This window comes from Bubalus kerabau, chromosome 6 (genome assembly GCF_029407905.1).
Source record: "Bubalus kerabau isolate K-KA32 ecotype Philippines breed swamp buffalo chromosome 6, PCC_UOA_SB_1v2, whole genome shotgun sequence".
NCBI lineage: Eukaryota > Metazoa > Chordata > Mammalia > Artiodactyla > Bovidae > Bubalus > Bubalus kerabau.
The window spans coordinates 110354179-110381574 of NC_073629.1; the positions used below are offsets into that span (position 1 = coordinate 110354179).

Genomic DNA, 27396 nt, shown 5'->3' on the forward strand with positions numbered 1-27396 from the left:
CAGCCAGGGGTTCTATCACCACCGCGTCAGAAATGCCTGGGCTCTGCACCAAGTAAATGCCAGGAAGCGTTTTAAGAAACCAAAGAAAGGCAGTGGCTGGAGCTGGGGCAGATGGGTCAAGCTTCCCTGGAACATTCCTGCAAACTCTCAGGGGTAGTGGAGCATGACAGCTGGCTCAGGATCCCGAGGGCGAAGTTTCAACATCTGATACACATTATGAATGAAATCAGGGATCTCTGCTCCTGTGGGCGAGGCTGGTGCCAGGCCCAAGGCGGAAGGCAGGGCTTGGGGAGCAGTCCTGGGAGAAAGCACATGCCCCACAGCCTGCCACACGCTGGGGATCTGGACCGCAGACCTGAGGCCAGTCCAGGCCCTGAAAAATCCTGGAGGAACCCCGTCCCGACTGAAAGCAGACCTGCTCAACAATCCTAAAACCTCAGGCTAGCTGCAGGGCTGGGCACAGATCTCCACCGAGGCTGGAAGAGCCCTCAAGTTTAAGGGGGGGGGTGCCCTCTCCATTTTCCTTTCTTCAAAATGGATGGTGTGTAGAACTTCTTGGCAGGCCAAGGCCCTTGACGGAGGCCCAAGATGCAGAGTGAGGCCCGCCCTCCCTAAAGGTCAGCAATCTGGTGACCCAAAGTTCACTTCACACCCTCCCACAGGGTTCTGGTTCCTGGCCCAGCGGGGCCTGGGTCCTATCTGGGGGGCAACCTATTAAGTCGTCAGGTTCTCTAAGAGCAGTAATATCTGACTTCTTTCTGCCCACTGCCTGGGCCACTCTGAGGGATCTCCAACAGGAAAAAGCACCAAACTACGCCTGCTCTCTTCCGGATGGACAACTGGAGGAATTTGCCTCCACCACCCAGCAGGTGGGTCCCTGGCTCCTATGAGTGAGGCTCAGATAGAGAGGTGCTAGGCACAGAAGGTCAAGGTGAAGGGAAGAATCCATCCATGTGGAGGAGAAACACAAGAAACAGTGGTGGGACTTACCAAAAACTGTTTATTGCTCTGCGATTTTCTCTGGAAGCTGTTCACAAGACCCACGACAGCCAAGGGCCAGGTGTGCATCTCGACTGGCCAGATCCACGTGCCCACCTCCTGATCCACATAAACTGAGCACTCAGGGCCCAAAGACAGGCTTCAGGCAAACTGGCTAAATCCCAACAAGGAGAAATGATGCTGCAGACCATTTCCACCTCCCCAAATCCCATGTCCTAGATAATCAAGGAAAACGCCACAAATACTGCTCCAAAATAAAACCTGCCCTGGTCCCTCATGTCTGACTGAGGAGCCAGGAGCACCAAGGCTCTGCAGAAGGCAGGAACCCAGCACCAGAAGGCACCCATTCCTCCCCAGACTAGACGCTGGCCCCAAGGTGCACTCTGCCCACGCGGCAGGAAGACCAAAGCAGGGAGCCGAGCCTGAGGATGCCCAGGGTTTCCAATGTGAGTTGTAGCTGGTCCTGCTGCGTATGGCAGGCCCTTAGCAGCTGAGGCCCTCAGAGACTCTTCTGGAAGACCCGGTGCAGGCTCTGGGCCAGGACGTCAGTCTCCTCATAGCCTTCACAGCTTTGCTGCCAGCTCTCTGGCACCTGTTCCATCCCATAGTAGGCGCCAGCGATGGCCCCGGCCATGGTGGCAATGGTGTCCGTGTCCCCACCGAGCGAGATGGAATAGACGAGAGTCCTTTGGAGGCTGTTGAAGGCAGAGGGGATCTCGGGGTCGGGCTCCATGCAGCGCAGGAAGCAATAGATCGCGGTGGGCACAGATTCAAAGGCAGCAATGCCATTTCCTGTGGGGAGGCCACAATATGGGAACTTGACCCCTATTCCCAGGCCCCATGGTGTCCCCAAGTTTCCTGACACTTGTCACAAGTCAACTCTCTAGGCTTCAAGTTAGGCTGGGATTAAGATCACAGCCTGGGTTTAAATCTCGGCTTGCCCACCTGTTGCCTGTGTGATTCCTGTACCTTGGCTTTAGCTCCATATGCAGAGAGGAAATAAAGTTAGGAACTTTTGCAGGGCTGGTGTGTGAGGGTGAAATGAAATCCTAGAGGTAAAGCACTCTGCAGAGTGCCCAAAACACAGAAAAATGCGGTGTGAATAAACAGCAGTTATCACCATGAGCCGTAAAACAGATGACGGCCAGCAGCCGTTTCTGGGTGTTGCAGGTTGAGGGCACTGTTGCCCTAGAGAAGAAGGCGCTGTGCCCAGCCTGCCAAGGAGCCTCCAGAGAATGGTGCTCCTGTTATGGCAGCCCCAGAAGTGTGATCGTGGAGGAGTGACTGAGGCACCCCTCCCGTCCCATCTACGAGCCCAAGACTAACCCTGAAGGATGACGGGTGGGGGGCAGGGGGCTACCCACCTAGCTCGGACACCACCTCCTCTCTGGTCACTGAGTCTTGCTCTAGAAGCTCCCCGATCTTCTTCAGTCGGCTGGAGTACGGACGCTCCTCCATGCCCAACCTGTGGATGGGGGCGAGATTGCAGGGAGGTCGGAGCCAGCAGGGTGGAGACGGCAGGTGGGGAAGGGTGGGGCAGGGATGTGGTCAGGCTGATACCCAGGCACAGGTGCCAGGGCAAGAAGTGGGAAGGGCTGGGTGGGAGGTGGCTGGTTTGTTCTCTGGGACCCAGAGGGCCCTGAAGCACAGCCTACGCACAGGGCTCTTCCCACCCCTCCTTAGGACCTGCAATTAAAGAAGGAAGGTTTCAGAGACTTCCCAGGTGGTCCAGCGGCTAAGACTCCACACTCCCAGTGCAGGGGGCCTGGGTTCAATCCTTGGTCAGGGAACTAGATCCCACATGCCGTTAACTAAGAGTTCAGACGCTGCAACTAAAGATCCCGCACGCTGCAAGGAAGACCGAAGACCCCTCATGCCGCCACTAAGACCTGGCGTGTGTAATATTATTAACATTAACATTCAAATTAATAATACTTAATATTATTAAGTGGGCTTCCCTGGTGGCTCAGAGGTTAAAGTGTCTGCCTGCAATGCGGGAGACCTGGGTTTCATCCCTGGGCCGGGAAGATCCCCTGGAGAAGGAAATGGCAACCCACTCCAGTATTCTTGCCTGGAGAATCCCATGGACAGTAACAGAAACATTTGTATTCATTAAATATGTATAAAATAAGTAGTAATATGTATTAAATAAGTAGTAATACATAATTAATAAATACCTATTTTAAAAAGAATGTTTCTGCTTGGGGCAATGCCACCCCACCAGCATACACACGCACAACAGACGCGCCCCCAGCCCGCCTACTCACTCCCTGGCATCCAGCACGGACTGGGCATCACTCTCCAGCTCTTCCATGTGGCCAAGGAGCTGCTCGAGGAAGTGCTCAGTGGACGACTCGCCCTGCAAGGCCAGGTGCACAGCCAGGGCCTGCAGGATGGCACCATTGTAACCCAGGGAGGAGGCGTGTGTCAGCTGGGCCGAGAGCCGGGCAAACTAGGGCAAAGGCAAGGGAGGCGGAGACCTGTGGTCACCCAGGCGCGCAGGAGGGAGGGCCCAGAGGCCAGCCCACCCGGACTATACCTTCTGCACATCCTGGACGCTGCTATAGGCCAGGGAGATGCCGGCCACCCGCATGGCACCCCCGTTGCCGTAGGAGCCTTTGCCATTAAACTGGGCGCGCGCAGGCTCAAAGACATCCCGGCATCTGGGGCTTAGGAGTTTCCTGAAGACAGTAATCACTCCAGCACCGTAACCCCGGTCAGGGTCCTTCTTGTACTCCTGAGCAAACCTAGGGGCGAAAAGGCCACAGGATCACAATTTAAGAGATGCCTGCCATGGCTGGGAGAGAAGAAACCTGGCTGGTTTGGGAAAAGAGGAATCCTGGAGCTGTCACTTCTAGTTTGGGAGGCTGCAGCGGCCCAAGAGACGGTGTCCTGCTGCGGGGCCTGGGGGAGGGTGTCCTAGCATGCACGGACGTCGCTGCGCTGGTCAAGGGGTGCAATAACTCCGCCCACCCGCTTGGCCTCACCTGTGAGCCATGTCCACCTCGTCGAAGGCCTCCTTGGCCAGCAGGGACTGCACCAGCGCCCTGGCCATGGCTGTGTCGTCTGTGTAGCACAGTGCTTCTGCAGGGAGGGCAGGGGGCAGAGATGGAGCTGCAGGGCTCGAGGGTGGCGGCTGCGGCCTCCTGCTCACGCTTTTTATCTACTACTTCCAGAAGGCCTCAAGCCAGCCTCTCACTCCCATCCAGTTTCCCGGGCTCTCAGCCATGGGATTTTCGACAGTTCCGTACGCTGAATTGGTCATACGTCCTGCTGATTTCAGATCTCCCGTGTCTTCCCCACCCTCCAACCTGGCCTATATGTGCTGCCAGAAAATTCTTCCTAAGAGTAGAGCATTACTTTCGTCATCACACTCTCCTGCTCAGATGGCTGGCTCTCGCCTTCAGGATGAGGTCCAAATTCACTGCCATGGCCATTTGAAGCCCTTCCTTCCTTATCCATCTTATGCTCCACTGTTCCCCTCCACCTCCTCAGAACCAATCCTGGAGCCTGGGTCACATCCTTCCTAGCTGGGGCTGCTCGTCTCCCTCCACCCACCTCCTCTCCTTCCTCTAGGTGCCCGGGTCTTCTGCCCTGGCACTTGTAACGCACATCACTGGTTTTGGTAGCTTCTCAGGCTATAAGCCAGTTAGGGACAAGGACTTGCTTTTACCTGAAGAAGACACAGCTGTAGAGAGCAAAGCACACTCCCTAATGAACCCCTTCTTATTCCTCACATCTGACATCTGCCCTCAGCCCCCAGCCCCACCTGCTCTGTGTATCCCAAGCCCCAACCCTGCCCTCTCTTTCCCTTTCACTCTCAGGAGGCCCCCACTCTCTACTTTACCAGCAGGAGAGGTCTACAGGCTCCTACCCGCAGCCACACGCTCTAGTCTCCCCTCAGAGGGACTGTCTCTCCTGCAGTCTAGCCCCAGCCTAGTTCCCGGGGGACCTTGCCTTTCCTTTGTCTCCTCAGCTTCTCCCTCTGTGATGCAGCAGAACCCAGTCTCCATTCAACTGGTCCCTGGCACCCAGTTTCCCCCCAGGGAACCACGTCTCTTCCACTCCCAGCCCAGATGATCAGAGATGGAGCCAATGCCACCTCCAGCCCAGCCAAAAGCACATCCCGTGCCCTGGTTCAGGGATGAATGGGTGACCTAAGTCAGGCCAGTGAGACCATCAGAGACTTCTGCTGGGGCTTCTGTAAAGAGAAACTTCCTCTGCTGGAGATGCTGAGCTAGGAGCTGCTGAGGGCTACCCCATGGGAAGGGTCTGCCAGGCTGAAGCCCACCCAAAAGAACACAGATCTGAATCAGGAGAGGAACTGAGTCTTGAGTTCCCTTTTTCATTCCCTCCTGAACCTAATGAAATACAACTTTCAGGGTTCAACCTTCTACTGACAATGCTTTCCTAAATCTAGACTTCCCCCTACTTAACTTCTCTGTGGCCTCACATCAGTAACCAGTGTCTTCATCTTGAAATTCCTGAGTTTATTGTTACACACTTCCCCTGCTTCTCCTCCAAAACCCTTTTTCCTTCTCTAGCTCCTTTTCTTTCTACAGGTTTCTGGGTGTGGCTCCTTTTTCTTACTATTCTACGTGATCTCCCAGAAGAATCGTCCTCAGCCTGACACTGCACTGAGTTCTGAGTGATGAGTTCACCGCACAGGGGAGGGAGAGGCTGAGGGAATAGAGCTTTACAGGCAAAGGGACCGCAGTACATGCAAAGGAGCTAGAGGAGGCACGAAGTGCCAGGAAGCGCAGCACAGAAAGCAAAGCCAAGGGTGCTAGAAGATGGAAATGAAACCGCAGGCGAGGGCAGGCAAAGTAGGGTACTTTAAGGAGTGTGGCTCTGTCCTAAGGGTAATGGACAACTACTGCAGAGATTCAGGCGCGGGGAGGCCTCCATAAGACCTGTTCTCAGAAGTGCACTCCAGCTGCGTGGAGATGGACTGGTTGGCGCAAGGTTCTGAGAGACCAGGGTAAAACGGATGAAACTGGGCGGAGGTGTCAAGTACTGGAGTAGGCTCAATCTAAGCGTAGCGTGCCCCGAGACGGCGAACGTTCGGGGCGAGATATGTGAACACGGGGCTCGGATCCTGGACACGTTGAGTCCGAGGTATCCCCGCGTCGTGCAGGCCGGGCCCCTCCGGCCGCCGCGGTTCCCTCCCTGCCCGCGTCCCTCGCCGAGCCCCGGGTGCCCGCGGCGCCCGGCCCCGCCCACCTGTCCGCGCGCTCCCGGGCGAACCGGGGTCCGGCTCCAAATCCTGGACCTGACGCAGGACTGACGTCAGGTCGACGGTGTCGCGCGCCTCGTAGACGGCGCCCACGCAGTCCCCGAGCAGCGCGCCCGCCAGGCAGCCTCGGAAGCGGGAGAGAGAGCGTGCTGCCCCAGCCCCTCCGCAGCCCGCCGCCGTCATCGCTGCCGCCGTCGCCGCCATCCGCGCGGACTCGCCGCCACTTCCGGCGTGGCGGGCGCGCGCCCCCTCTGCGCTCGTCCCCGGCCCCACAGCGCCGCCCCGCGGCCCGGAGTCGCAGCGCCTCCGCGGGAGACCAGGGGCGGTCCCCAAGCCCTGGTCAGATAGGGTCCGGCCTCTGTCTTTAGCCCGCATTTCCCCTACTGAGGCACTAGCCTCAGATGATAAAGAATCCACCTGCATTCTTTACCATCTGATCGGGAAGATCCCCTGGAGAAGGAAATGGCAACCCACGCCAGTATCCTTGCCTGGAGAATTCTATGGACAGAGGAGTGTGTGTGTGTGTGTGTGTGTGTTAGTCGCTCAGTCGTGTCCGACTCTTTGCGACCCCATGAACTGTAGCCCACCAGGCTCCTCTGTCCAAGGGATTCTCCAGGCAAGAATACTGAAGTGGATTGCCATTCCCTTCTCCAGAGAAGGCGCTTATGGGGAACAATTTAACAGAGGAGCCTGGTGGACTACAATTCATGTGGTTGCAGAGTCGGACAGGACTGAGCAACTGACACTTTCACTTTTCCCCAGAGTTGTAAAGGGGGTTCCAGCCAGCTGGTCGGCCATTGAAGGGTCCTGGAGAGCTGGGCACTGAGCCAGACCTTTGGGTCACTGTCCCCCCTCCCCCGCATGGTTGGCCAGCTGTCCGCTGGTGGCCACTATTCAGGCCTGGGTGCCCACCTCCCAGCTCTCCCCATCACCCTAGCCCCCTCTGGGCCTCCTCTAGGTATGGCTCTGGGGCAGAGCTGGTTAGAGGTCACACCGCTGGAGTCCAAGGGTGCTGGCTTTAGAGATGGTGTTTCCCATCTTTGCACCTCCACGCACAGGAGGGTCAAGAGCCCTCTCTCCCGCTGGCTACATGCAGGGGGAGCAGAGAACCCTCTGGACTGAGAACCCTCTGGACTGAGAACCCCGACCTTTATTAGATTCATTCTCTCCGCTCCCCCCATCCCTTCCATTTTCAACCAGCCTTCCTCTCCTCCCTCAGTCCCCTGCCTAGGCCAGCTCCAGCTGGCAGGTTTTGAGAGGACTCAGGGTGCGGTTTGTGGTGCGGTTGAAGGTGTCCACCTCAGGCACAAACTTCTCAGCAGGCACGGTCAGCTTCCGACGGGTGTCCATGCACTTGGTGTCCAACAGCATGGAGTTGGCCTTGCAAGCGATGTCAGCCTGCAGCCGGGCCAGATGCTTGTACAGGGCATCCAGAGTGTCCCTGGGGAGCAGGCATTAACAGCCCACTGCCCCCAGCATGAGACTGAGAACTCAGGGCTGACTGAGCTCACCAGCCTTGAGCCAGGAAGCCAGCAGGGAAGCCCGCAGGCAGCCAGGGACCCCAGTGGTGGGACGTATCTCCCCGCCCCTCCTGCCCGCTCCCTAGACCTACTGTGCCTGAGCCAGCTTCTGCTTCAGGGCGGCAATGGTTGCCTCTAACTGGTGAACCTCGTCGGTGAGGCCGTACTGTGCCTGGAGGCAGAGGGGCAGGTTGGGAGTCTCAGGTCAGCCATCCTGGTCTTCTGCCCACAGGCCTGGGGGGTGGTTGCCCTGCGCCAGCACCCCTGCCCCACCAGAAAGTGAGTCATCCTGAGGAACCTTAGCAGGGGACCTGTGGCCCGCTGGGGTGCCCTCGCACCTGGTCCCTGCAGAGTTCCACGTTGGGCCGGTAGGTCCTGGCCTCTAGCCGTGTGTGGCACAGCTTCAGGTTCTGTAACTTTCTGCGCAGGTCCTCCTCCAGGTGCCGGATGTCCTCATGCAGCTCGGCAATCTCCTCCAAGGTCTGCGGGGACAGAGCGCCCAGTCTCCACTGGTTACCCAGTCCAGGGCTTCCTGGCAGGGCTCATCTCACAGCCGGAAGTCCATGCCCCAGGAGACCACGTGGAGAAGGCTCACATTCTTCTCTTGCCACTTGAGCTCACTGTACAGTTTCTCCATCTCCCGCAGCCGCTTCCTGAAGGCAAATTCCGTGGCAACCCTCTGGGCTTCCAGCTCGTTGTTGGTCTGAGGACAGGAAGTAGGCCGGGCAAAGGGAGGGAATAAGCTCTGGCCACCTGAGGGTGTCGCTCAGGTGCACGGAGGGATGCCATAAGACAGAGACCGAAAGACAAGGGCGTGTGAGTGCCCGCTGGGGCCAGCCCTTAGCCTTGGAGGATCGAGGAGGTGGCGGTGGGGGACTCACCTCAGCAATGGTGAGGGCGATGGCCTCCCTCAGCTCAGTGGCCTTTTTCATCTCAGCCTCTCCCTGGTCCTTGTTGAACCGACTGAAGTCATCCCACTGCTGGAGTGAGGTGGAGCTGCAGGCGGCAGGAAACAGTAAGAGCATGGCCTCTGCGGAGATGGAGGGAGAGGGAGTGAAATGTCCTTCTTACCCATTGGGCACACGTGTGGGATTGATCTTCAGAGAGATGTTCGGGGACGTGAGTTTGAGAGAGAGGCAGCCTCTGTCAATGTCCAGTGTCTCCATTTTGCCACGATGGTCAGAGTTGAGCCGCTGTCGGGCTTCCTGCAGGAGGCTGGGGCGGCGGAAGAGACTGGATCAGTGAACCATCCCTCCAAGGCAGCTCCGGAACACAGTCCCCCACCCTGGTACTGAAGGGACAGGGAGGGATGGGAAAGCTGAGCTGACAGAGGAGCTGCCGCTGCAGTTGAGACAAAGATGGGCACAGCTGGATGAGCCCCCTACAGACAAAATTAGGGCACCCAAATGCTTGTACACACCCACAGGGCACACTCAAATAGCTACACCCACATGGCTCACGTGCCCAGAAAGTCAGGGATGATGGCAAATGGACTCATCCCTCATGTTTCCAACAATAGACAATGGCTGCTGAGAGCAGTGTCACGGGAAGAATTCTGAGACCATGTCCAGGTGGTGCAAAAAGCGCTACGATCAGTGAGTGAGTGGTTTCTGCCATGGGCACAGCGGGGGCAGAAGGCAGCCTGAGAAGCAGTGACTAGTTACCCATGATACACAGGTTCTGGGTTGAAAACACAGCTTCCCAGGGCAGGGGAACATGAGAATGCCATGTCTTTCTCTTACAAGAGCTTCTCAAAGGCCTGGCTGATCTTCTGTTGCAAGGCCTTCTTGGTGGCCTCAATGACCTCCACCTCTTTGTGCAGCTCCTCCTCCACGGGGTCCTTCACCACATCAATGTCACGCCGACTCTCCCGCAGGGTCAGGCATTCAATTGCCACATCCAGAGGCAGGTTCTTGGCCTGCAGGTTTTGCTCCGCTGACTCTTTCATCTAGAAGAGAGAGGGCACAGGGGGCTGGTGGGGCCATCCTACTGGGAAGCAGCTCTCATCACCACTTTAGCCAAGGGGACAGTGAGTGACTCAAATGGACAAGCCACCAAATACCCAGACCCAAAAGAGGGGAAGGAGAGGAGGTCGTCCTTGGGCAGGATCTCCTGGCACCCTGCCCCGGCTCCCTGCCTGTGCCAGGGCGTCGATCTCAGCATCTAAATCCGTCAAACACTTGTCCAGCATCTCCTTCCATCGGCTGACAGTATCAATCCTCTCTGCCAGCCGCGTCCTATTGTCATGTTCATCCCAAATGGTCTGGAAGAGACAGACACAGATAAAGAGGCTGTCGGGGGCTGGGAGCTATCCCTTCACCACCCAGCTGTGCTCCGGACCCCCAACCTGGTTGTTGGTCTCGTTGCGGAGGACCCGGGCCTCCTGGCGGATCTGGTGTGAGGCATCTCGCTGGCGCTCGGCGTTGGTGGACAACAGGTAGCTGTTGGTCTGCCAGTCCGGCAACCGGAAGCGTGGACTGGGCTTGACGCTCAGCGTGGCCATGGCGCAGGTCCTGAAGGGTCAGGCCCCCAGGCCTGTTCCAGGACCCCTAACTCTGCAGGCGGGGGCAAACAGGTGGCAGGAGACCACGCAGGAGAGCCTCTCCTGGACTGCAGCCCCTCTAAAGGACATGCTCCTGTCCACTTTGCTTCAATTCCCTTCCTTCTGGAAGCCTGCTTGGGAACAGCTCTCCCTACATTCAACTGTTTGAGGCATTAACTAAGTTTCCTCCCACCCAACTATCCACAGACACAAACTGTGGCACCCTTACCTTACTGTGGCACCTTCACCCTGGAGCAGGTGAAAGGGGATAATGGGGTCCCTCCTGGATGTGTGTGTTAGACCAGGTGCTTATTAGGGCTGGCTGAGTGGGTGGGTAGCAGGAATCGTTGTTGTTTAGCAGGAATTGTTGCTGTTTAGTCGCTAAGTCTGGTCCGACTCTTTGCAACTCCATGGACTGTAGCCCTCTGTCCATGGGGTTTCCCAGACAAGAATACTGGAGTGGGTTGCCATTTCCTTCTCCAGGGGATCTTCCCGACCCAGGAGTTGAACTTGCCTCTCCTGCACTGGAAGGCTGATTCTTTATGGCTGAACCACCAGGGAAGCCCTAGTGTTAGTCGCTCAGTCATGTCCGACTCCTTGCAACCCCATGGACTGTAGCCCGCCAGGATGTTCTGTCCATGGAATTCTCCAGACAAAGATACTGGAGTGGGTAGCCATTCCCTCTCCAGGGGATCTTCCCCATCCAGGCGCCGAACCCGGGTCTCCTGCACTGCAGGCGGATTCTTTACCGTCTGAGCCACCCGGGGAAGCCCAGGGAAGCCCTGGGTAGCAGGAAAAATAGACCTTAATCCAATTTCCATCCCTACTTGCAGCAACTAAAGTCCTGTGGGTTTTCTTTTCTTTCCCTGCCCTAGCTTTGGGACAAGATCCGGAGGGATCGAAGAGAAGGAGCCCTGTTCTCCGTTTGGAAAAGACAGGCTAGTCTTGCCGGGGGCTACAAGTTGGCTCTAGGGAATTGAGGGTGGGGGCGCTGGTCCCCTCCCCACCTGGTCGTCACGTTCCCTCTCTCCGCCCTCTACTGGAGGAGGAGGAGGAGAGGGGGGCAGTGAGGAATCCCCACTGGGAGGAGCCGGGCTTTGTCTGGTTCCCAGCCCAGCCCAGCCCCTCCCGTCCTCTCCCAGGATAGTCATCTTTAGTTTATATTACTACCCCGGCACGAAGAAAGGAGCGGGAGGGAGATCGGCCCTGGGTGTAAGCACCCCGCCCCCGCCAGCCCGGTCCCCTCGGTCTCTCACCTCCTTCCGCGCTCGCACTTCCGCCTCCCTTGGCCAGCTCCTCTGTTAAGCGCCCCCGGTTGCTAGGCATCCCGGTTGCTAGGCACCCCGGTTGCTAGGCGCCCCGCTCTCAGCGCGCCGTTCACCTCCGCCCGCCTGTTTAGCTTGGCCACCGCCGGGCGGCGGCGGCGGCTTTGGGGGCCCAGAGGCCTTCCAGGTAGGAAAGGGCCGGCGGCTGGGCTGGTGCTGCGGGTGGTGCAGCGAGGAGGGGGAGGGCGTCAGGATACGGCGCTCACTTCGTTGACAAGTTAACCATTTTTATTTTGATAAAGGTCACCCACCAACATAGCAAAAAAAAAAAAAAAAAAAAAAAAGATACCAAAGTCATCCTCAGGCTCACTCCCCAGTAGGTATCCTTCCAGAATGTGTATATATTTAACACTGTTTACACACGTTCTTTTGATCCTATATTTCCCAACAATTTCATCATCTGCTTGACGTCATAAAAGGAATGATCATCGTATTTGGAGAGAGCACGTCCCTGGGAGAGGTCACTGAGGTTTTGGAAGTAGTAATGCTCACAATTCGACCATTTCTTTAAAAAGGAGAAGGGGGGGGGGTGGAATTCAACCGTGCCAGGACCGTTTTAGGCATTGGAAAATGTTGATCGTTAATGTACATAACTAATAGGTGAGGCAAGCATGACCCCCATTTTCGCCAGCAACTAAAGAGCCTGGCGAGGATGGAAAGTTTGGTCCCTAGGTCTATCTTCTCTCAGTTACGACTCCACACTGCCTCTAGTGGTGGAGCTGGGCAAGAGGGTGGCAGGGATGCCAGCCTCAGCTTGCCGGCCAGCTGCTCTTCGGAGGGCTGCGCAGAAAGATCCTAGGAGGTGGATGCTCTGACCACCACCGTCTTACCGGCGAGAAAACAGGCTCAGAGAAGTGAGGAACCCTGTGCCCAGGGTCACATGACTAAGTGGTAGAGCCTGGATCCAAACTCAGGCCGTCTGCTCCAGAGGCTAAGTTCAGGGTTGATAGATGGAGGATAAGAGGAGTCCAATAGGGACTCTTCAGTTTTAAAACAGCAGTGAGTGCGGGGGGTGGGGGGCGGGTGGAGGGGAGCGCGTCACAGAGAGAAGAGAGGTTAGAGAACCTAGGGCTTGGTAGGCAAGGGGATGATGAGGTTGGTTTTTGAGTAGTTTGAGGTGATTGTCGTGGATCCGGTACTGCAGTCTAGCCGACAGAAATGTGAGTCTGGAACTCTGCAGAGAGACTGAGGTTGGAACCATTTCCAAGACTTCTTTAATCACAAAATTTTTTTTCCACAGAGTATTTTCTAAACTCTAATACGTGGCTCATAAGCCAGACATGCATGGAAATTTGTGATATAGCTCTTTATGCTAGGATTAACGAAGACAGAAAAATATAAACCCCTGGACAAATTGTTAGAAAAAATGATCGGATTTTGGCATAGATATTTGGAAACGTAACCAAAAGAAGTACACAAATATGGAAGAACGCTGGTGGCTTCGGCACGTATCTCTGACTGTGGTGGCCTTGATGTTCATGACTCCTGAGGCTTCGGCACATCCTGACCAGGGACAGAAGGTGTTAGAAGAAAAGGTCAGACAGCTGATGGACTGGACTAAGAGAGACAGAGTGATGAGAATGAATACTGCTGCGTTCAACCATTTTGTATTAGAAAAGCCCAGAAACTATTCCGTTATTGCAATGTTTACTGCTCTCCAGAGGTTTAGATCATGTGCACCGTGCAAACTTGCTGTTGAAGAATTTCAGGTCTTGGCAGGTTCCTGGCAATTCTCCAGTGCATTCAGCAACAAGGTATTTTTTGCTATGCTGGATTTTGATGAAAGCCCTGAGGTCTTTAAAACGCTCCAGGTGAAGGGAGGTCCAGTTGTCCTCCATCTTCCTGCTAAAAGTAAATTCACAGCAGATGACGTTTATAATTTCCAAGTAAGGGATATCTCTGCGCAGCATATGTTCACATGGGTAGACGACAGAACTGGGAGATGGATGGGCAATTTCACAACCAGACAGCCTATACATTTTCACTATCCCTTCAAGTTAGGGATATCTTTGGCTCTCATAGGTGGACTTGTGTATGTATTGAAATGGAAGAGGACATTTATTTTTAGCAAAAATTTTTGGGCGGTTTTAGCTCTGTGTTTTGTAATCTTGATGTCATCTGGTCGAATGTGGATTCATATACGAGGAGCCCCGTTTGCTGAAAGCAAAACTCACACAGGACAGACACATTATATTCAAGACACGTATTTCTTTCAGTATGTAGCAGAAATGTACATCATCTCTCTGCTTTATATGTGCATTACCCTGGGAATGGTGCTGTTAAGTACGGCTGCCACCTCTCGTATGAACGTTATAAGCAGGAAGATAATGTCCGTGACTGGTATGTGTCTGCTTGTCACCTTCTTCAGCTGGCTGCTTTCTCTCGTCAGACTTAAATATCATGTCTATCCATTCAGAATTCTCATGAATTAAAAAGGATCCTAGAGATGTTAAACAAGGAAGCAAGAAACTTTTTTTTTTTAATGTGGAGACAAAAACATGAAGGGGAAGAATATGAACTCATAACTTCTTTAAGTGATTGAGATTTAGCCAAAGGAGACATGTGGTGCTTTGGTAATAACAAGCTGTTTTTTTTCCCTCAAAATCTGTTATGGTATGTATCTTCTCTGTTCTTCTCAATTTTCTCCTCCCAGTAAATGTCATATATTACCTTACTTAGTGAATTCCAATGACTAAGACCCTCAGAGTATATACTTTTTCTCAAAAGAGGACCATGTTTGAAAGTCCCTTGATTAATGTTTTGTCAGCTGATCTTATTCTAATATGAAAAATGTCTTGATAAGGTGTTCATCCAAGTTATGCCTGTAGTGCCTTTCTTGGAGGTGTGTATTTGCACAGCTTACTAAGTGTGCTGCTCCCGGAGCCTTCTCTTTCTTTAGAGTGCACTTTCAGTGTCTAGAGGCAGATAGAGTATCCTTGGTGCTCCATCTTCCAAGTCTTTCCTGCTGAAATACGTTTTTGTGCTTCTTGATGGTTGTAGATATTACAAACTAATTAAATACTGGATTATTTCTCCATGATTATTAATTACTTTTTAACTGGAAAGGGTTCAGATAAATTTTTAAAATTTTTCTTTCAAGAGGACAATTTCTAACAAAATAGTAGTTCCTATTTTGGTCTTGCTGTGAGGTTGTTTTCGATTAAATTTAAATCCAAGGGGAAAATAAAGACAATTCAGAGGATGAATGATGATTTTATTCATCCTTTTCTGTTTGGAGGCATGCTAAAATATCAGGTTATTTCCAATATGCAGAAATGTAAAATGGAACGTCTTAAAAGTGGTTCTGTTTCAGCCTTTTTACCCTTTTAAGTGGAAAATCAAAGTACAAATTTGGAGCTCCCCCTCCCCGACTGTTTAACCGTTTACCATTCTTCTATTTTATATAGATAATCAAAGTTAAGTCCTAAATAGTTTATTAATCTTGGCAAATGACAGCAAGGTTGTATTTTACTATTAAACTCTCATCATCCCTCTGGAAGTTTCTATTTTAGAAAAGTTAAAACTTTGTGAAAATGTTTTTCAAGCAACAACAATTTAGTGTTACATGAGAAGATTTCTGCAGATTTTCAAATTGATACCAAAAGGGTCTTTTTTGGGAGTACAATAAATTTTTATTATACAGCAATTTTTTAAAAAGAGACTTTGTCATAGAATTCATCTTCACATTAGAGATTCCCACAGTGAGGGAACAACTTATTACTTATAATTTTATATTTGTGGACAGATTATTTTAGGGCAAGTAAACATATTTGAGGATTAAGTCTTAGTTTAGCATCTGTAACATTTTGAAACATATCTAAAGGGACCTCTTCCCTACATGAAACTTCTGTATGTTCAGAGTATTCAGAAAATCTCCAGGCTCTTCTTCCTAGGATTTAGAAATCAGTAATGTGAAATATCATCATTTCTAATTTTAAAATTTTCCTCAGACATGTAACCATCAGTAACTAGTATCAACTGAACAGCGCTGGGAAGTTTGCAGAAACTAAACACTGCCTAACTTTTTGCAAAGTCTTTACTCTTGAATTAACAGTCTTTCCCTTTCTCTGCCATCCTAGGACAAGTATTGAAGTCTGATCAGATACTGAGAATAATAAAGCTGAATTCCCTTTAAAAGTTGGATAAATTAAAAGGCAAAGGCTCATATGTAACCTTTAATTATACTGTGAGTCTTAAGAGAAGCTGAGAGATACCCCAATAACTCTCCAGCATACAGAACTCAGTCTGACAATTTCTTGGTTACAATTGCTCTGAAATCTTTCTTCAAAGATTATATTCTAAAAACAAGCAGGAGGACCTCTGTGATGGTCCAGTGGTAAAGAATTTGCCTTGCAATGCAGGGGATACTGGTTCAATCCCTGATTGGGGAAGTAAGACCCTACAGGCCTCAGGCAACTGAGCCCACACACCACGGTTGCTGAGCCCATGTGCCATAACTAGAGAGACCACGCACCATAACAAAAGATTCCGCGTGAGGCAACGAAGATTCTGTGTTCTGCAACTAAGACCCGATGTGGCCAAATAAATTTTTTCTTTTTTCCCCAAAAAGAGATACTTAAAAAAAAAAAATCACCAGGTTTTGGTCCAGTGGTTAATAATCTGCCTGCCAAAGCAGGGGACACAGGTTCAATTCCTGGTCTGGGTAGATCCCACATGCCTCAGAGTAACTAAGCCCATGTGCCACTGCTGAGCCCACACTCCACAAGAGAAGCCACTGGAATCAGAAGCTCATGCAGTGTAACTAGAGAAAGCCTGATCACAGCAACAAAGACCCAGTGCTGCCAATAAATAAATAATACGTTTTTAAAAGTTACAAAATAACCAGGTTGAAAAAGAAATCAAGTGATTTGTTTCACCAATGGACTTTTATCTGTTATTGCCTTCTTATTGTGAGTTGAAGAGCATGACAGAGCAGAGGCAAGGAGGTGTACAATCAGTTCTCAAGGTATTAAGTCTAAAAGGTCAGTGGTTCCATAGCATAGCCATGACTTTATAGATGCCCACATCATGATGGCTGAAATAACAAAGCCCCGCAAACGTGAAAGTTGAGAGCCAAAAAGCCTGCTGTGGCAGCTCTGTGATGCCTCTGCTGGAACGTAGTCACAACTTGTCCAGTGCCCCAGTGACTGTGAAGAGGGAGGGCTGCAGCCAGTCCATCCCAGAGCAAGGATTCGAACATGCTGCTGGAAGTAGGCCTCCGGGCAAAACACTGACAACCCCCTCACCAGTCTAGTGGAGAGCTGCAACCTTGAAATCCAGAATGGTGGCTGCATGTTGGGTGAACAGCCTGTATCCCACACACCAACCCAGAGGTGGTCAGTCCTGGAGAAACACTGAGATATGCCTGGGTCTGACCACTGGTGTTTGGAGGAACAGAGCCTGTACTCCTCAGGCACCATAGAGGACACTCGGCCACCAGAGTTGCTCTGTCGCTCCCTTAAAGGGTCTTAACATAGATACTAGTAATACTTTTTAATTAAAGATTTAAAACCATCTTCCAATATAGTAAAAAAAGATACTATTCAAGGGAATACCACAAATGGCAAATTTTTATAACCTAAAATCTTTGTAAGAGGGCAAAAACAAATTAGAAAAATTAAACTAATAAAATGATTCAGCAACCTTAATTTTACATTTGTATAAAAATATTACAAGTGGGGCTTCCCTGGTGGCTCAGTGGTAAAGAATCCACCTGCCAATGCAGGAGACATGGGTTTGACCCCTGGTCTGGGAAGATCCCACATGCCACAGAGCAAGTACCTGCGCCACAACCGCTGAGCCTGTATTCTAGAGCCAGGGAGCCATAACTACTGAACCTATGTGCTACTGAACTATTGAAGCCCACACACCCTAGAGCCTGTGTGCCACAATAAGAGAAGCCTCCTCAGTGAGAAGCTCTCGCAAAGCAACTAGAGAAAAGCCTATGCAGCAACAAAGACCCAGCACAGCCAAAACAAAATTACAAATGAAAACCATCCGAATGACGGTTGTGACTGAAATCCTGTTTAGTAAAGCATCGACACTATTCCGATGTTTTTGGTTTCGGTTTTTGCAACATAATGTGCAAATTCCATCTAGCAGTAAAGAGTACTTTATGCTGCAGTTAAGAGTAATACTGTACAGTTAGCAGTTGCAAGTATCTTTGAACTGGGCTGTTTCTGAGGTCAGTTAGCGAAAAAGTCTATTTATAATTTGTTTCAGCTGAGAATCAGACATCATATAAAGTTTCATAATTCATAAGCCATGAATATGTCTGCTTTTCTTTTTAAATGTGAACCCAAGCATTATTATTTTTTTTCAAGCATTATTCTTAAAGGAAAATATTTTAATGGAGAATAGTATGAGAAAAGTGCTGCTCTATAAAGGCACTGCAAAGATCTATAGATTGTAGAAATTATAGAAGTAACAAAAGTGACAAGGTAGGAAAATAGCCATCTTTTTTTCAACAGATAAAAACTAGATTCCTGTCCTTTATGATAGAAACATATCAAACATTGTAAAAATGATCCTGTCCTCTTGGCACTGACAGATTAACCTAATTAATTTCCTTAAAGCAGCTGCAAGCTGTGCAAGTTTCAGCAGCCAAACAATTTGTCAAATGATCAAAGGACTGAAACATGGAAACTATGAGAACTTAAGAGTTCAAGATGTATGGCCCCCCTCCTAAAATGAAAAACCGCCTTGGAATTTTCCTTAGAACGACCACCTCGCTTCTGTATGTCTTACTGTAGTGCTCTGAGCACCCTTTTCTCTGAAGAAAGTTTCAAGCAGCTGGATTTTAATAGAATTGGTGACTTGTTCTGTCCAGTTCAGCCTGTCTTATTAATCAGTCAGAGCAATTGGTTGATTACTGTCTGCCGAGATAAACGTCATGATTTTCTGGTACACTTGTGTATGCTACCAGGCTTCTCTGGTGGCTTGGATGGTAAAGAATCTGCATCTGCCTGCAAGGCAGGAGACTCAGGTTCAATCCCTGGGTCAGGAAGATGCCCTGGAGAAGGGGAAGGATACCGACTCCAGTATTCTTGCCTGGAGAATTCCATGGACAGAGGAGCCTGGAGGGCTACAGTCCATGAGGTTGCAAAGAGTTGGACACAACTGAGTGACGACACTTTCACTTTTTCACTATGTTTACTACAGCCTGACTTATCAAGCATGTCTTAGCATCACTGTTACACATATTTCCCCCATTTAAGTGTATGAGTTTGGGTATAGTTATTGATGTTTTCTGAACTTATATCAGTGGTTTTAGGGCAAGATTGACATTAGAGTGATTTTCTTCTATTTGTCAAACTTAACAGCTGACACACATAGTTAAAGAAACTCAACCCATCAGCATTTGTTAGTTAAGGTAACCAGTGCTTCTTCAGCATCAGTAACAAGATCCTTCAAGAACACAACTGTACCATTAGGGTTGCACAGAGTCTGGGGACATGGAGGTGGGGGAAGCCTGGGGTGCAGGATACATAATAGCAAGATGGCATCAGACTGAATTCTCTGATGTCCTGGAGAACATAAATAGGGTAAACATATAAAGAAGGGACAAGTTTTTAATATTTAGGTTGGAATCCTTCAAAGTAGTTGAGTTCCTCCCAGGTAAGGAGCTCATTCTTATGGGGGTTCCTGCTTGGTTGGAGGCCTCAGGTCCTGCTAGGGCTCCTTTGAGTCAAACATTTGCAGACTGGGCAAAGAGTGATGGGGGCTGTGGAGTCAGCTCCATCCGAGGGGGACAGCCACTCCTGGGCTTCCCCTTGCGGCAGCTGTGAAAGGGCTCTGAAGCAATAGTGAAACCGATGAATCGCTTTACGTTTGAAGGGATTTTTATGTGAGATCTTCTGATTTTTTAAATGTTCAGTCAGTTCAGTTCAGTAGCTTAGTAGTGTCTGACTCTTTGCGACCCCATGGACTGCAGCACACCAGGCTTCACTGTCCATCGCCAACTTTTAAATGTTAGCAACCAATAAAAATATTTTCAACACGGAACAAAAATTATTTGCAGACTGAAACTGGCGGCCAACTTGAGACCTCTGAGTTTAGTCTATTAAGTTCAATCATGAAATGAGAAGTGATATAGCTGAGGCCATGCAGTCGTGCAGTCCAGGTTGTCTTGCGTATCGTACCCGGGCCGTGCACCCACCTCTGGGTCTGTGCAGATTCTCCAACTCATTTCTGTTTCTGCTTCTCCTACCTAGTAAGTCCTCTCACCGCTTGGCAGTTTGCAAGCCTGACTTCTTGCTTACTCCTCTGTCCACCCCACCCAGTGTCTGTTATTTAAATAAAGGAAGGAGAGTCTAAGAGACCCAATGTCTTATTTAGATGGGGGAGAAAGTTTTTTAATTGTATTTTACATCGCTTTATTTCCCCCCTATGGAGCTCCAGACCCATCAGAGTTGGGTTTTTTTTGACATGCATAACTTCCCTGACCAGGGGTCAAACCTGAGTGCCCCCTGCAGTGGAAGCACAGTCTTAGCCACTGGACCACTGGGAAAGTCCCCAGGGAGAACTTCTTTAAACCCTGAGTTCCATCTGCATGCCCAGCACTGTTAAGTACTTTCCAACTATTAACTCATTGAATATCCCAACAGCCCTATTATTTAGAAGCATCAAGGAACTTGTCTAGAATCCAGGACTTTATGATTCTTAAAGCCTAAATTCTTTCTACTCTTTCACACTAACTCCCTTTACCTAAGTCTGAAGTGCAGTAATGATGAACACACACCAACAGAAAGTTTGGAGCAAAGCTTTTCTTTTTATTGCAGTTATTAGTGAAAGTTACACTTCAAACTGATGCTAAGCAACACTAAAACCATTAATATTTTAAAATCAAGGATTAAAAACAAATACAACATAGAACTCTTCCAATACACAGAATGGCAGAAAAAAGGAGTGGTTCTGTCACAGGACACTTTAGTGACAGTTTGGCTCAGAAAGAATTATGACAATTTCTTTAACATAAAATATTGTAAGTGACTGAACTGCTTAAAAAGCGGCTTGAAGCGTCTCAATCTCAACCCTAGGTTTTTTGTAGTAAAGATTTTTGGGGGGAACATAATTTAAATACCCCCCCAAAGCATTTTTGCTTAAAAACTTTATTTGCCTTCTGCTCGTCTTAATGACATACAGTCTTCAAGGAATTAAAATGAAAACCATATCCAAAGCCTGGCCCCCAAGTACACAGTGATAGGACTCAACATTTGGTGTTTCTAATTATACAGTGATTACATATATACCATAGATTAGCTCCCACCCACCATGTAATCCAATTTCCTCTTAATAGTATGCAGCCGTCAAGTTTAATATCAGTCAAAATTTTACCTTACAGCATATTAAGAACTCAGACTCACTCCACTGACTCCACTGTTTTAACTAATATGACTGTAACCGAACATTAACAAAGGAAGGCTTATAGATAAACATTTTGAAATTCTGCAGTCTCTAAACTACAGTAAATTGTTCTTACTTATGAAAAGCCAACAAAAAAATATAAGGCCAGACCAGGTGTAAGACAGGATAGGGAAGATGAAGAAGGAGGTTTGAGTGTCCATCGTTTTACCATGCTGAAAATTGGTTTCGGTAGAAATATTTGGCAAGAATAGTCAGTGTGGAAAAGGAGGATGGAGAAAGAGGTTACTCTGATTTTATGTAATAATTCAGTTTCAAAACATACTGATATTAACCCCCCCAAATATTTCACATCTGCAGTACAAATAGGCACACACGGTTAAGATGGTTAAAAAGTAAAATTTAAAAGGCTATTTGTCCACCTGCAGGACATCTGCAGAAGGCCCCACCCTCCCCACATGTCCTATATTTACATTTTACTTTTCAGAAAAGCCCCTTTAAAAAGAGTGCTATTTCCTCCTCCATTATTTTGGGTTTTAAAAAAAGCAGCAATTATCTAAAGTGGGAGCAGTTAGCCACGCTTTAGGGGTGTGTATGTGTGTAGTATAAATGTTCTCTAGAGTGAGTGGTCAGATTACACTGGAATGGTTATATTACAATTTTAGTCCCCCAAAACATTAAAGAAACACATTTTTTCTATATAAACTTATGTAATACACAGTGTTATAAACACAGAATATTTACACACACACGGACACACACACGCCACTGCTTCCCACAGCCTATGAATGCATCCATATAGTCCACAAGAATGATCTTTATTCACAAGATACAGTAATACTTTCATGGGTTTATAACTGAAGACAGATATTAAAGCTACACATTATAGCAAGAACTGTTTAAAAGTATTCCTGAAATATCCAATGTTCTCAGCTATCTCACCCAGCAAGGTGGAGTTTTTTTTGTTCATTTTCCAAGCATGAACCTCCCCAACTTTATCCTATAAAACTAAGGCAGATATCACCCACGTTAGTGATGAGCTAAAAGCTCAAACTGCCTGCAAGAAGGGGAGATCATCTATAGAAATAAAAAATAAATGTTGAATGCATTCATACCCTGTGTACCTCAAATGCATCCTTTATTTCTTAACAAAACAAACAAGCAAAGGAATTGCTTATACAACCTGTGGTGATGTGCCCTTTGTTTTTTTCCTAGAAACAGGAGCCCCTTACCCCCAGGAGAGTGGGTAAGTCTGTAAAAATGTAAGGTTCTGCCCACAATCCATAAAGATAACTGGGTCAGACACCAACAGGCTGCCTAAAATCACCTGCAGATGCTCCGAACTGAATTTAAATGAAGAAAAAAACCCTTTTAATATGATTTTTTACAGGTGCATGGTGATTGGAAAGCAAGGTCAACTCTGTGAAGTGTTAAGTGAAAGAAGCACACTTTCCTTCTTAAAACCTAACCCCGTACTCCAAAAAAAGGTACAAAAAGATCTGCAAGAAACAAAGGGATAATAAATGGATAATTATCTGGTTGTGCAACAGCCTCTGATGCCAATCCACAGCAAAAATGCCTGAAGGCAAAAGGCAAAGTTAGTTAAGTTTTGATTATCTGATGGTTTCATCACATTAATCTAACTTGAAATACAATCACAGCTGCCATAGCACCACTAAAAGGAGTTTGGTTTTTGGAGTTGCACTTTTTCCAAAAATGATTATAAAGAAAAATTCAACCTGTGTGATAGCTAGCAAGGGAGAAATGGAACAGGATACGTTTGTAGGCGAACGCCATACCATGATAAAGCCTCCGTTTCTCTTACATTTGCTTGATAAAATGATCCAGGGTGGTAACTAAAGATACTTTCACAGGGGCAAACTGGAAATGAACACTTCATGCAACAGTATTCTTTCATCCTGAGCCTCTGAGTCGCTTTTCTTCTGGAGAACTCGAGCACTGTCACAACCATCCTGGTCTTAGAAGAGGGCAGGTGTTATAATACCATTTTACAAGAGCCTAGACACGAAGAGATGAAGGAAGCTGCCTTAAGGACACAGAGCAAATTAGTGGTAGAGCTGACTAAACTCCAGGTCTTAGCTCAAGTTTTAGAGGCCTTTAAGATCCCCTGGGGAAGGGAATGGCTACCCACTCCAGTATTCTCGCCTGGAGAATTCCATGGACAGAGGAGGCTGGGGGGCTACAGTCCATGGGGCTGCAAAGAGTCGGACCTGACTGAGCGACCAACACTTTGACCACCCTCAAAGGCAACAAGCTCCCAATCGCCTTTTCCAGCTGCAATCTTCTAAAAGTTCTGGTGTTTGAAACTGATTTTGCTTGCTCCTTTATAGTTCAGGTTTGACTACAAAATGAATTAAAAAAAATTTTAATATGGAACTTTGCACACACTAAGAGGCGTACAGGTGAGAGATATATCTACAGAACTAAGGTCTGAAATAATATGTAAATTAAGGACATAATAGTCTTAAGTATTCATTTAATATAATTTTTATATACTTAAGGTGACATATCAGAATCAGTTACAAATCTTCTGATGTTTAAATCAGAGTCTGATTCATTAAAACTAGAAGCTACATTAATTTTCCTTAAGAATATGGGCATCACTGTTGCAAAAAACTGAATTGTTACTTTCAAGAATAATTTTCTCTATTACTTTGCTATAACATCCTATTTCAGATACATATTCTGTACACATTATCACTCTACAGGTAGCAAAAACCTTTATGGACAGAGAGAATAGCTGCAGGACTAACACTTTCAATCTTATTTCTCATTTAACCAAGTTAGGATTTCTCTCTATCATTATTAACTAAAGTTACATTCTAATGATTCTTACTATCTTTTTTCTTGTATCCCTCCCCCTTTTAATTGTGTGTGTGTGTGTGTGTGTGTCTGTAAGTGGGGAGGAGGAGAAGAACCGCACGATTCATAAATGGCATAAAACACTGACAGCACCCCAGAACAGAATGATGGCACTCAAGTAGATCAAAGAATGGCGTGTCAAAGAAAAAACTTCAGAACCCAAACATGAAAACAGCATTCAGAGAGTCTCTCAATCAAACCATAACTTGTGGTATGTGATCTTTCTTTCCAAAGTATTTTAAAGACACTTACTCAAGGCAGAATTCTATATAAACTGCCTCTAAATCCTTACTCTTTCTTTTTTAAAGAGGAGAATGGCTGTACTCTGGGCTAAGAAATGAGAAAGCTCCTGGAAAACTTTTTAAGAATCTTATGGGAACAAAGTATTAGATTTTGGTTAGTGCTTGCTAGACCTGATTTCTGAATTAGAAAAACAGCACATGCAGGATCATCATCAACACTATGAGATCATTCCCTTTCTATGAAACAGGGAGATATTCGCAGTTAATTACCACCAGAGATCCAAGCCTGTTGCTACCAAAACCAAATGTTTACTTGCTACCAAAGGTTCCTCTTGTTAAACTCCCTGGGATCAAACTGTATGCATTAACCTGGCTGGACTGTCTATGTTAGGCAAAATTCCCTCTTCATCACAGCCTACCAGTGTTTTCCCCAAATCTTTTATCAAAAAATATTTTTTTTTTACAGGAAAGACAACCTTGTCTGGGAAGGTTCTGTTTTGTGTTTTCTATATAAAGGGAAAAGCTGGAGAAGCTTTGTTGATAGCAATGTCGTGGCTCTATTTAAGAAAAATACTTCATTTTAAAATTACAATTCAGAAGCAACGTCTCTAATGAAGACAGATGTACCTTTAGATCTGGGACAACAAACAACATAAAATACAGTTAGTTTACAGTGACACTTTCTTAGGTTCAAATCACAAGAGTTCCTCTTTTACAATGGGACTATGAGAAATAGGTAAGTATCAAACAATTTAAGGTTTCTGTCCAAAAGGATTCCAGCAAAGAAACCTTTTCTTTTTCCTCATTTCCCCCCTTACTACATACTCTTACAAACCCACTAGTCCATTTCTTTACAAAGATCTCCTATCACACCTGCAACATTTTTTGTAGAAAAGTTCTCCCTTCTTTGGTTCTAAAAATAAAGGGCCAAATTAAAGGATTTTTGTTTGTCCTTCCAACTAAAGCCATGAAGTAAATAAAGCTGGAAAGTTTTAGGCACTAAATACCAGAGTAATCTCCCTCTCTAGTCTCTGGCACAGCCTTTTAAACTTAAAACATAACATTGTAGATTTGCATATAATCAATTTTTAGAAATAAAACATCACACAAAACAGCAAAGTTCTAATGATCAATATTCCTATCTGTTTCCTACTCACCTAAGACTATTCATGACAGCTCTAAGAGGTGACTGTAAGCTTGAGCCCGTCACCCAGTACTTCAGCATGGTAATTCAGCACTGACGCTGGGTACCCTGATTTATGGAGCCAACCATAAAGAGCGAAATAAGCTCTACATGTCAGGTTCCTAAGAGCTTTTGGAAGGAAAAAAAGAAGACAAAGGAGGACTTCTACTTAAAGCTGCCTTAAAAATATTGGCCTACAAGAATTATATGCCTGACAGTCTAGGGCAATGTTGAAGCATAATGAATAAAACTATTAAAATTATGACAATAAATATCCTTAAGAGGGGAGCGTATACTTGCAACAAAAACGTATCTGACTGCTCAAAATATATTTAGTTTTTTAGTATCAACAAATTCCTATAATCAGAATCAGTTCAGTTCAGTTCAGTCGCTCTGTCGTGTGCGACTCTTTGTGACCCCATGAACCACAGCACGCCAGGCCTCCCTGCCCATCACCAACTCCCGGATACCAACCTTCAATTACAACTTGATATCAGGGTAAAGGAAGTAGCTTAGTGTATTATGAATATTTAAAAACCCACTGAAACTGGCAAAAATGTGGGGGAAAATGATATAACTAATATCTATATGAAATCACACGCTGATTCATTTTAAACTGTTGTTCCACACAATATAAAAATAATATTTTTCCGATTATAATTACTTGAAACTTTCTCATTTACCTCTCTCAGTGAAAGAATATAGTATGGCAAAATGTCATACATTAAACCCTGATAAATTAGAATTTAAAGCTCAGAGGGTGGGATCAAGTTTATCTTTTAATCTCTTACAGAAAAAAATTGGCTTACCATGAAAATTCACTGTGTAAAAATACAATGGAAATGTTTTACCTGTTTAAGAGAATTCACTTTTTTCATGTACTTTTATAAAAAGTTAATGTCAATACAAATAATCTTGATCTCTTCGTCCATGGGGTCACCAAGAGTTGGACACGACTGAGCGACTGAACTGAACTGATTCACTAGGAAACTAAAGTGACTATATTACACTTGAAATTAATATTATATAATGATACTTTTAACTGTCCTCCAATTAATTCAAATTCATAATTATTACTTAAATGTTTAATTAGCTGAAATACAGTATTAATCAGTCTTTATCTTAAGTTTAGCTACTTAAACTCTGTGAAACAACTTTAAAAGTATGGTAGGGTTAAAACAATTTTAAAAGCACAGTAGGAAAAAATTCAGGGTAGCAAGTCTTCCATATAATATAATTATGGCAGGGGAGGGGCACCCCATTTCAGAGTCAATTATCACTGACTTCTGGATCATTTGCTGTTTTCCAGGTCTATAAAAATGGTATCATAATCCTAATGCTGAATGATGTAACCATTTAAGCAGTTTCAACTGTAGCTGAAGTTAGAAAAAGAAGTGTAACAAGCTGGCACCAATCCGCAGATCAGGTGAAATCAATCCAGTCTGTTAGTTAGATACTTAAGGGGAGGAAATCTAACTTATAGGAAAGTTCCACTTCCCCTCCACATTTAGAAATCTGTCTAAAGACTGTCTTTTTTAATGCCCACTATATAAACAACATTAAATATTCTAAGTTAGAAAATAGTGTTAATGGTTTATTGGTAAAAATCCAAACTCTAGAGTTTATGGAATTAGTAGTTTGGTTGGTATGTTAACATTCCATCTTATCTTAGCTGATATTACAAAGAAAGAGGAAAAGCTAGAAATATCTATAAAAATAAAATACCTTAAAACCAATATCTAAGCAAAATATAAAAGTTGCACACAAATTGTCAATAAATACAAACATCACAATAGAAAAATTAATATTAAAAAAATAAACCCATAATTGCTATTATGACATTATAAAAATGAAAAAGTTTACTGTGCATGTGTATTTGCAGACAGACATAGTACACTCCAAACAATCAATATAATTTCACTATCATTATTACATAATGCAGCATACAAGGTTACTGAGGTGTGGTGTTCTTTTGTCTGTTTTTTAAGTTTATTCTTTTCTGGAAGAGTGCTCACCAAGTTCACAAGCAAGAACTGGTTAGGTGATCATTTACTGCTGTTTACTACTTCTAGTTCAGGGGAAAGTTGCTTCCTGATAGATTAC

General features: G+C 47.0%; 2 protein-coding genes across 3 annotated transcripts; both read right to left on the bottom strand.

Annotated features, from left to right (window-relative positions):
• Positions 1-980: 980 nt before the first annotated feature.
• On the bottom strand, positions 981-6471 carry ADPRS (ADP-ribosylserine hydrolase). Of its 2 annotated transcripts, none has more exons than XM_055587017.1 (6): positions 6223-6471; positions 3987-4083; positions 3539-3746; positions 3267-3385; positions 2364-2464; positions 981-1791 (listed from the first exon to the last, which is right to left on the bottom strand). In XM_055587017.1, exons 1-6 carry the CDS (start codon positions 6437-6439, stop codon positions 1499-1501), a joined length of 1035 nt encoding a protein of 344 aa, XP_055442992.1. In that variant the 5' UTR covers positions 6440-6471; the 3' UTR covers positions 981-1498. The 2 variants fall into 2 exon arrangements, with proteins under 2 accessions (XP_055442992.1, XP_055442991.1); XM_055587016.1 differs by having other exon boundaries at positions 3267-3451; positions 6223-6470.
• A 920-nt stretch (positions 6472-7391) lies between these two features.
• TEKT2 (tektin 2) lies at positions 7392-10640 on the bottom strand. Its single transcript, XM_055587018.1, has 9 exons — positions 10103-10640; positions 9893-10018; positions 9498-9703; positions 8827-8970; positions 8637-8751; positions 8351-8458; positions 8094-8237; positions 7848-7927; positions 7392-7676 (listed from the first exon to the last, which is right to left on the bottom strand). The coding sequence occupies exons 1-9, from the start codon at positions 10256-10258 to the stop codon at positions 7463-7465; spliced, it is 1293 nt and encodes a 430-aa protein (XP_055442993.1). The 5' UTR covers positions 10259-10640; the 3' UTR covers positions 7392-7462.
• Positions 10641-27396: the final 16756 nt, after the last annotated feature.

Bases quoted from the DNA above. Each gene is read 5' to 3' on its own strand.
- ADPRS (XM_055587016.1), bottom strand. From the start codon at position 6,439: ATGGCGGCGACGGCGGCAGCGATGACGGCGGCGGGCTGCGGAGGGGCT. The intron at 3,747-3,986 runs GTGAGGCCAAGC...TTTCGCCCCTAG, and splicing joins GAGGTGGACATGGCTCACAG to GTTTGCTCAGGAGTACAAGA. The intron at 3,452-3,538 runs GTATAGTCCGGG...CCTTTGCCCTAG, and splicing joins GCGTCCAGGATGTGCAGAAG to TTTGCCCGGCTCTCGGCCCA.
- TEKT2 (XM_055587018.1), bottom strand. From the start codon at position 10,258: ATGGCCACGCTGAGCGTCAAGCCCAGTCCACGCTTCCGGTTGCCGGAC. The intron at 8,971-9,497 runs GTAAGAGAAAGA...CCGCCGCCCCAG, and splicing joins CAGGCCTTTGAGAAGCTCTT to CCTCCTGCAGGAAGCCCGAC. The intron at 7,677-7,847 runs GTAGGTCTAGGG...CCTGCTCCCCAG, and splicing joins CAGAAGCTGGCTCAGGCACA to GGACACTCTGGATGCCCTGT.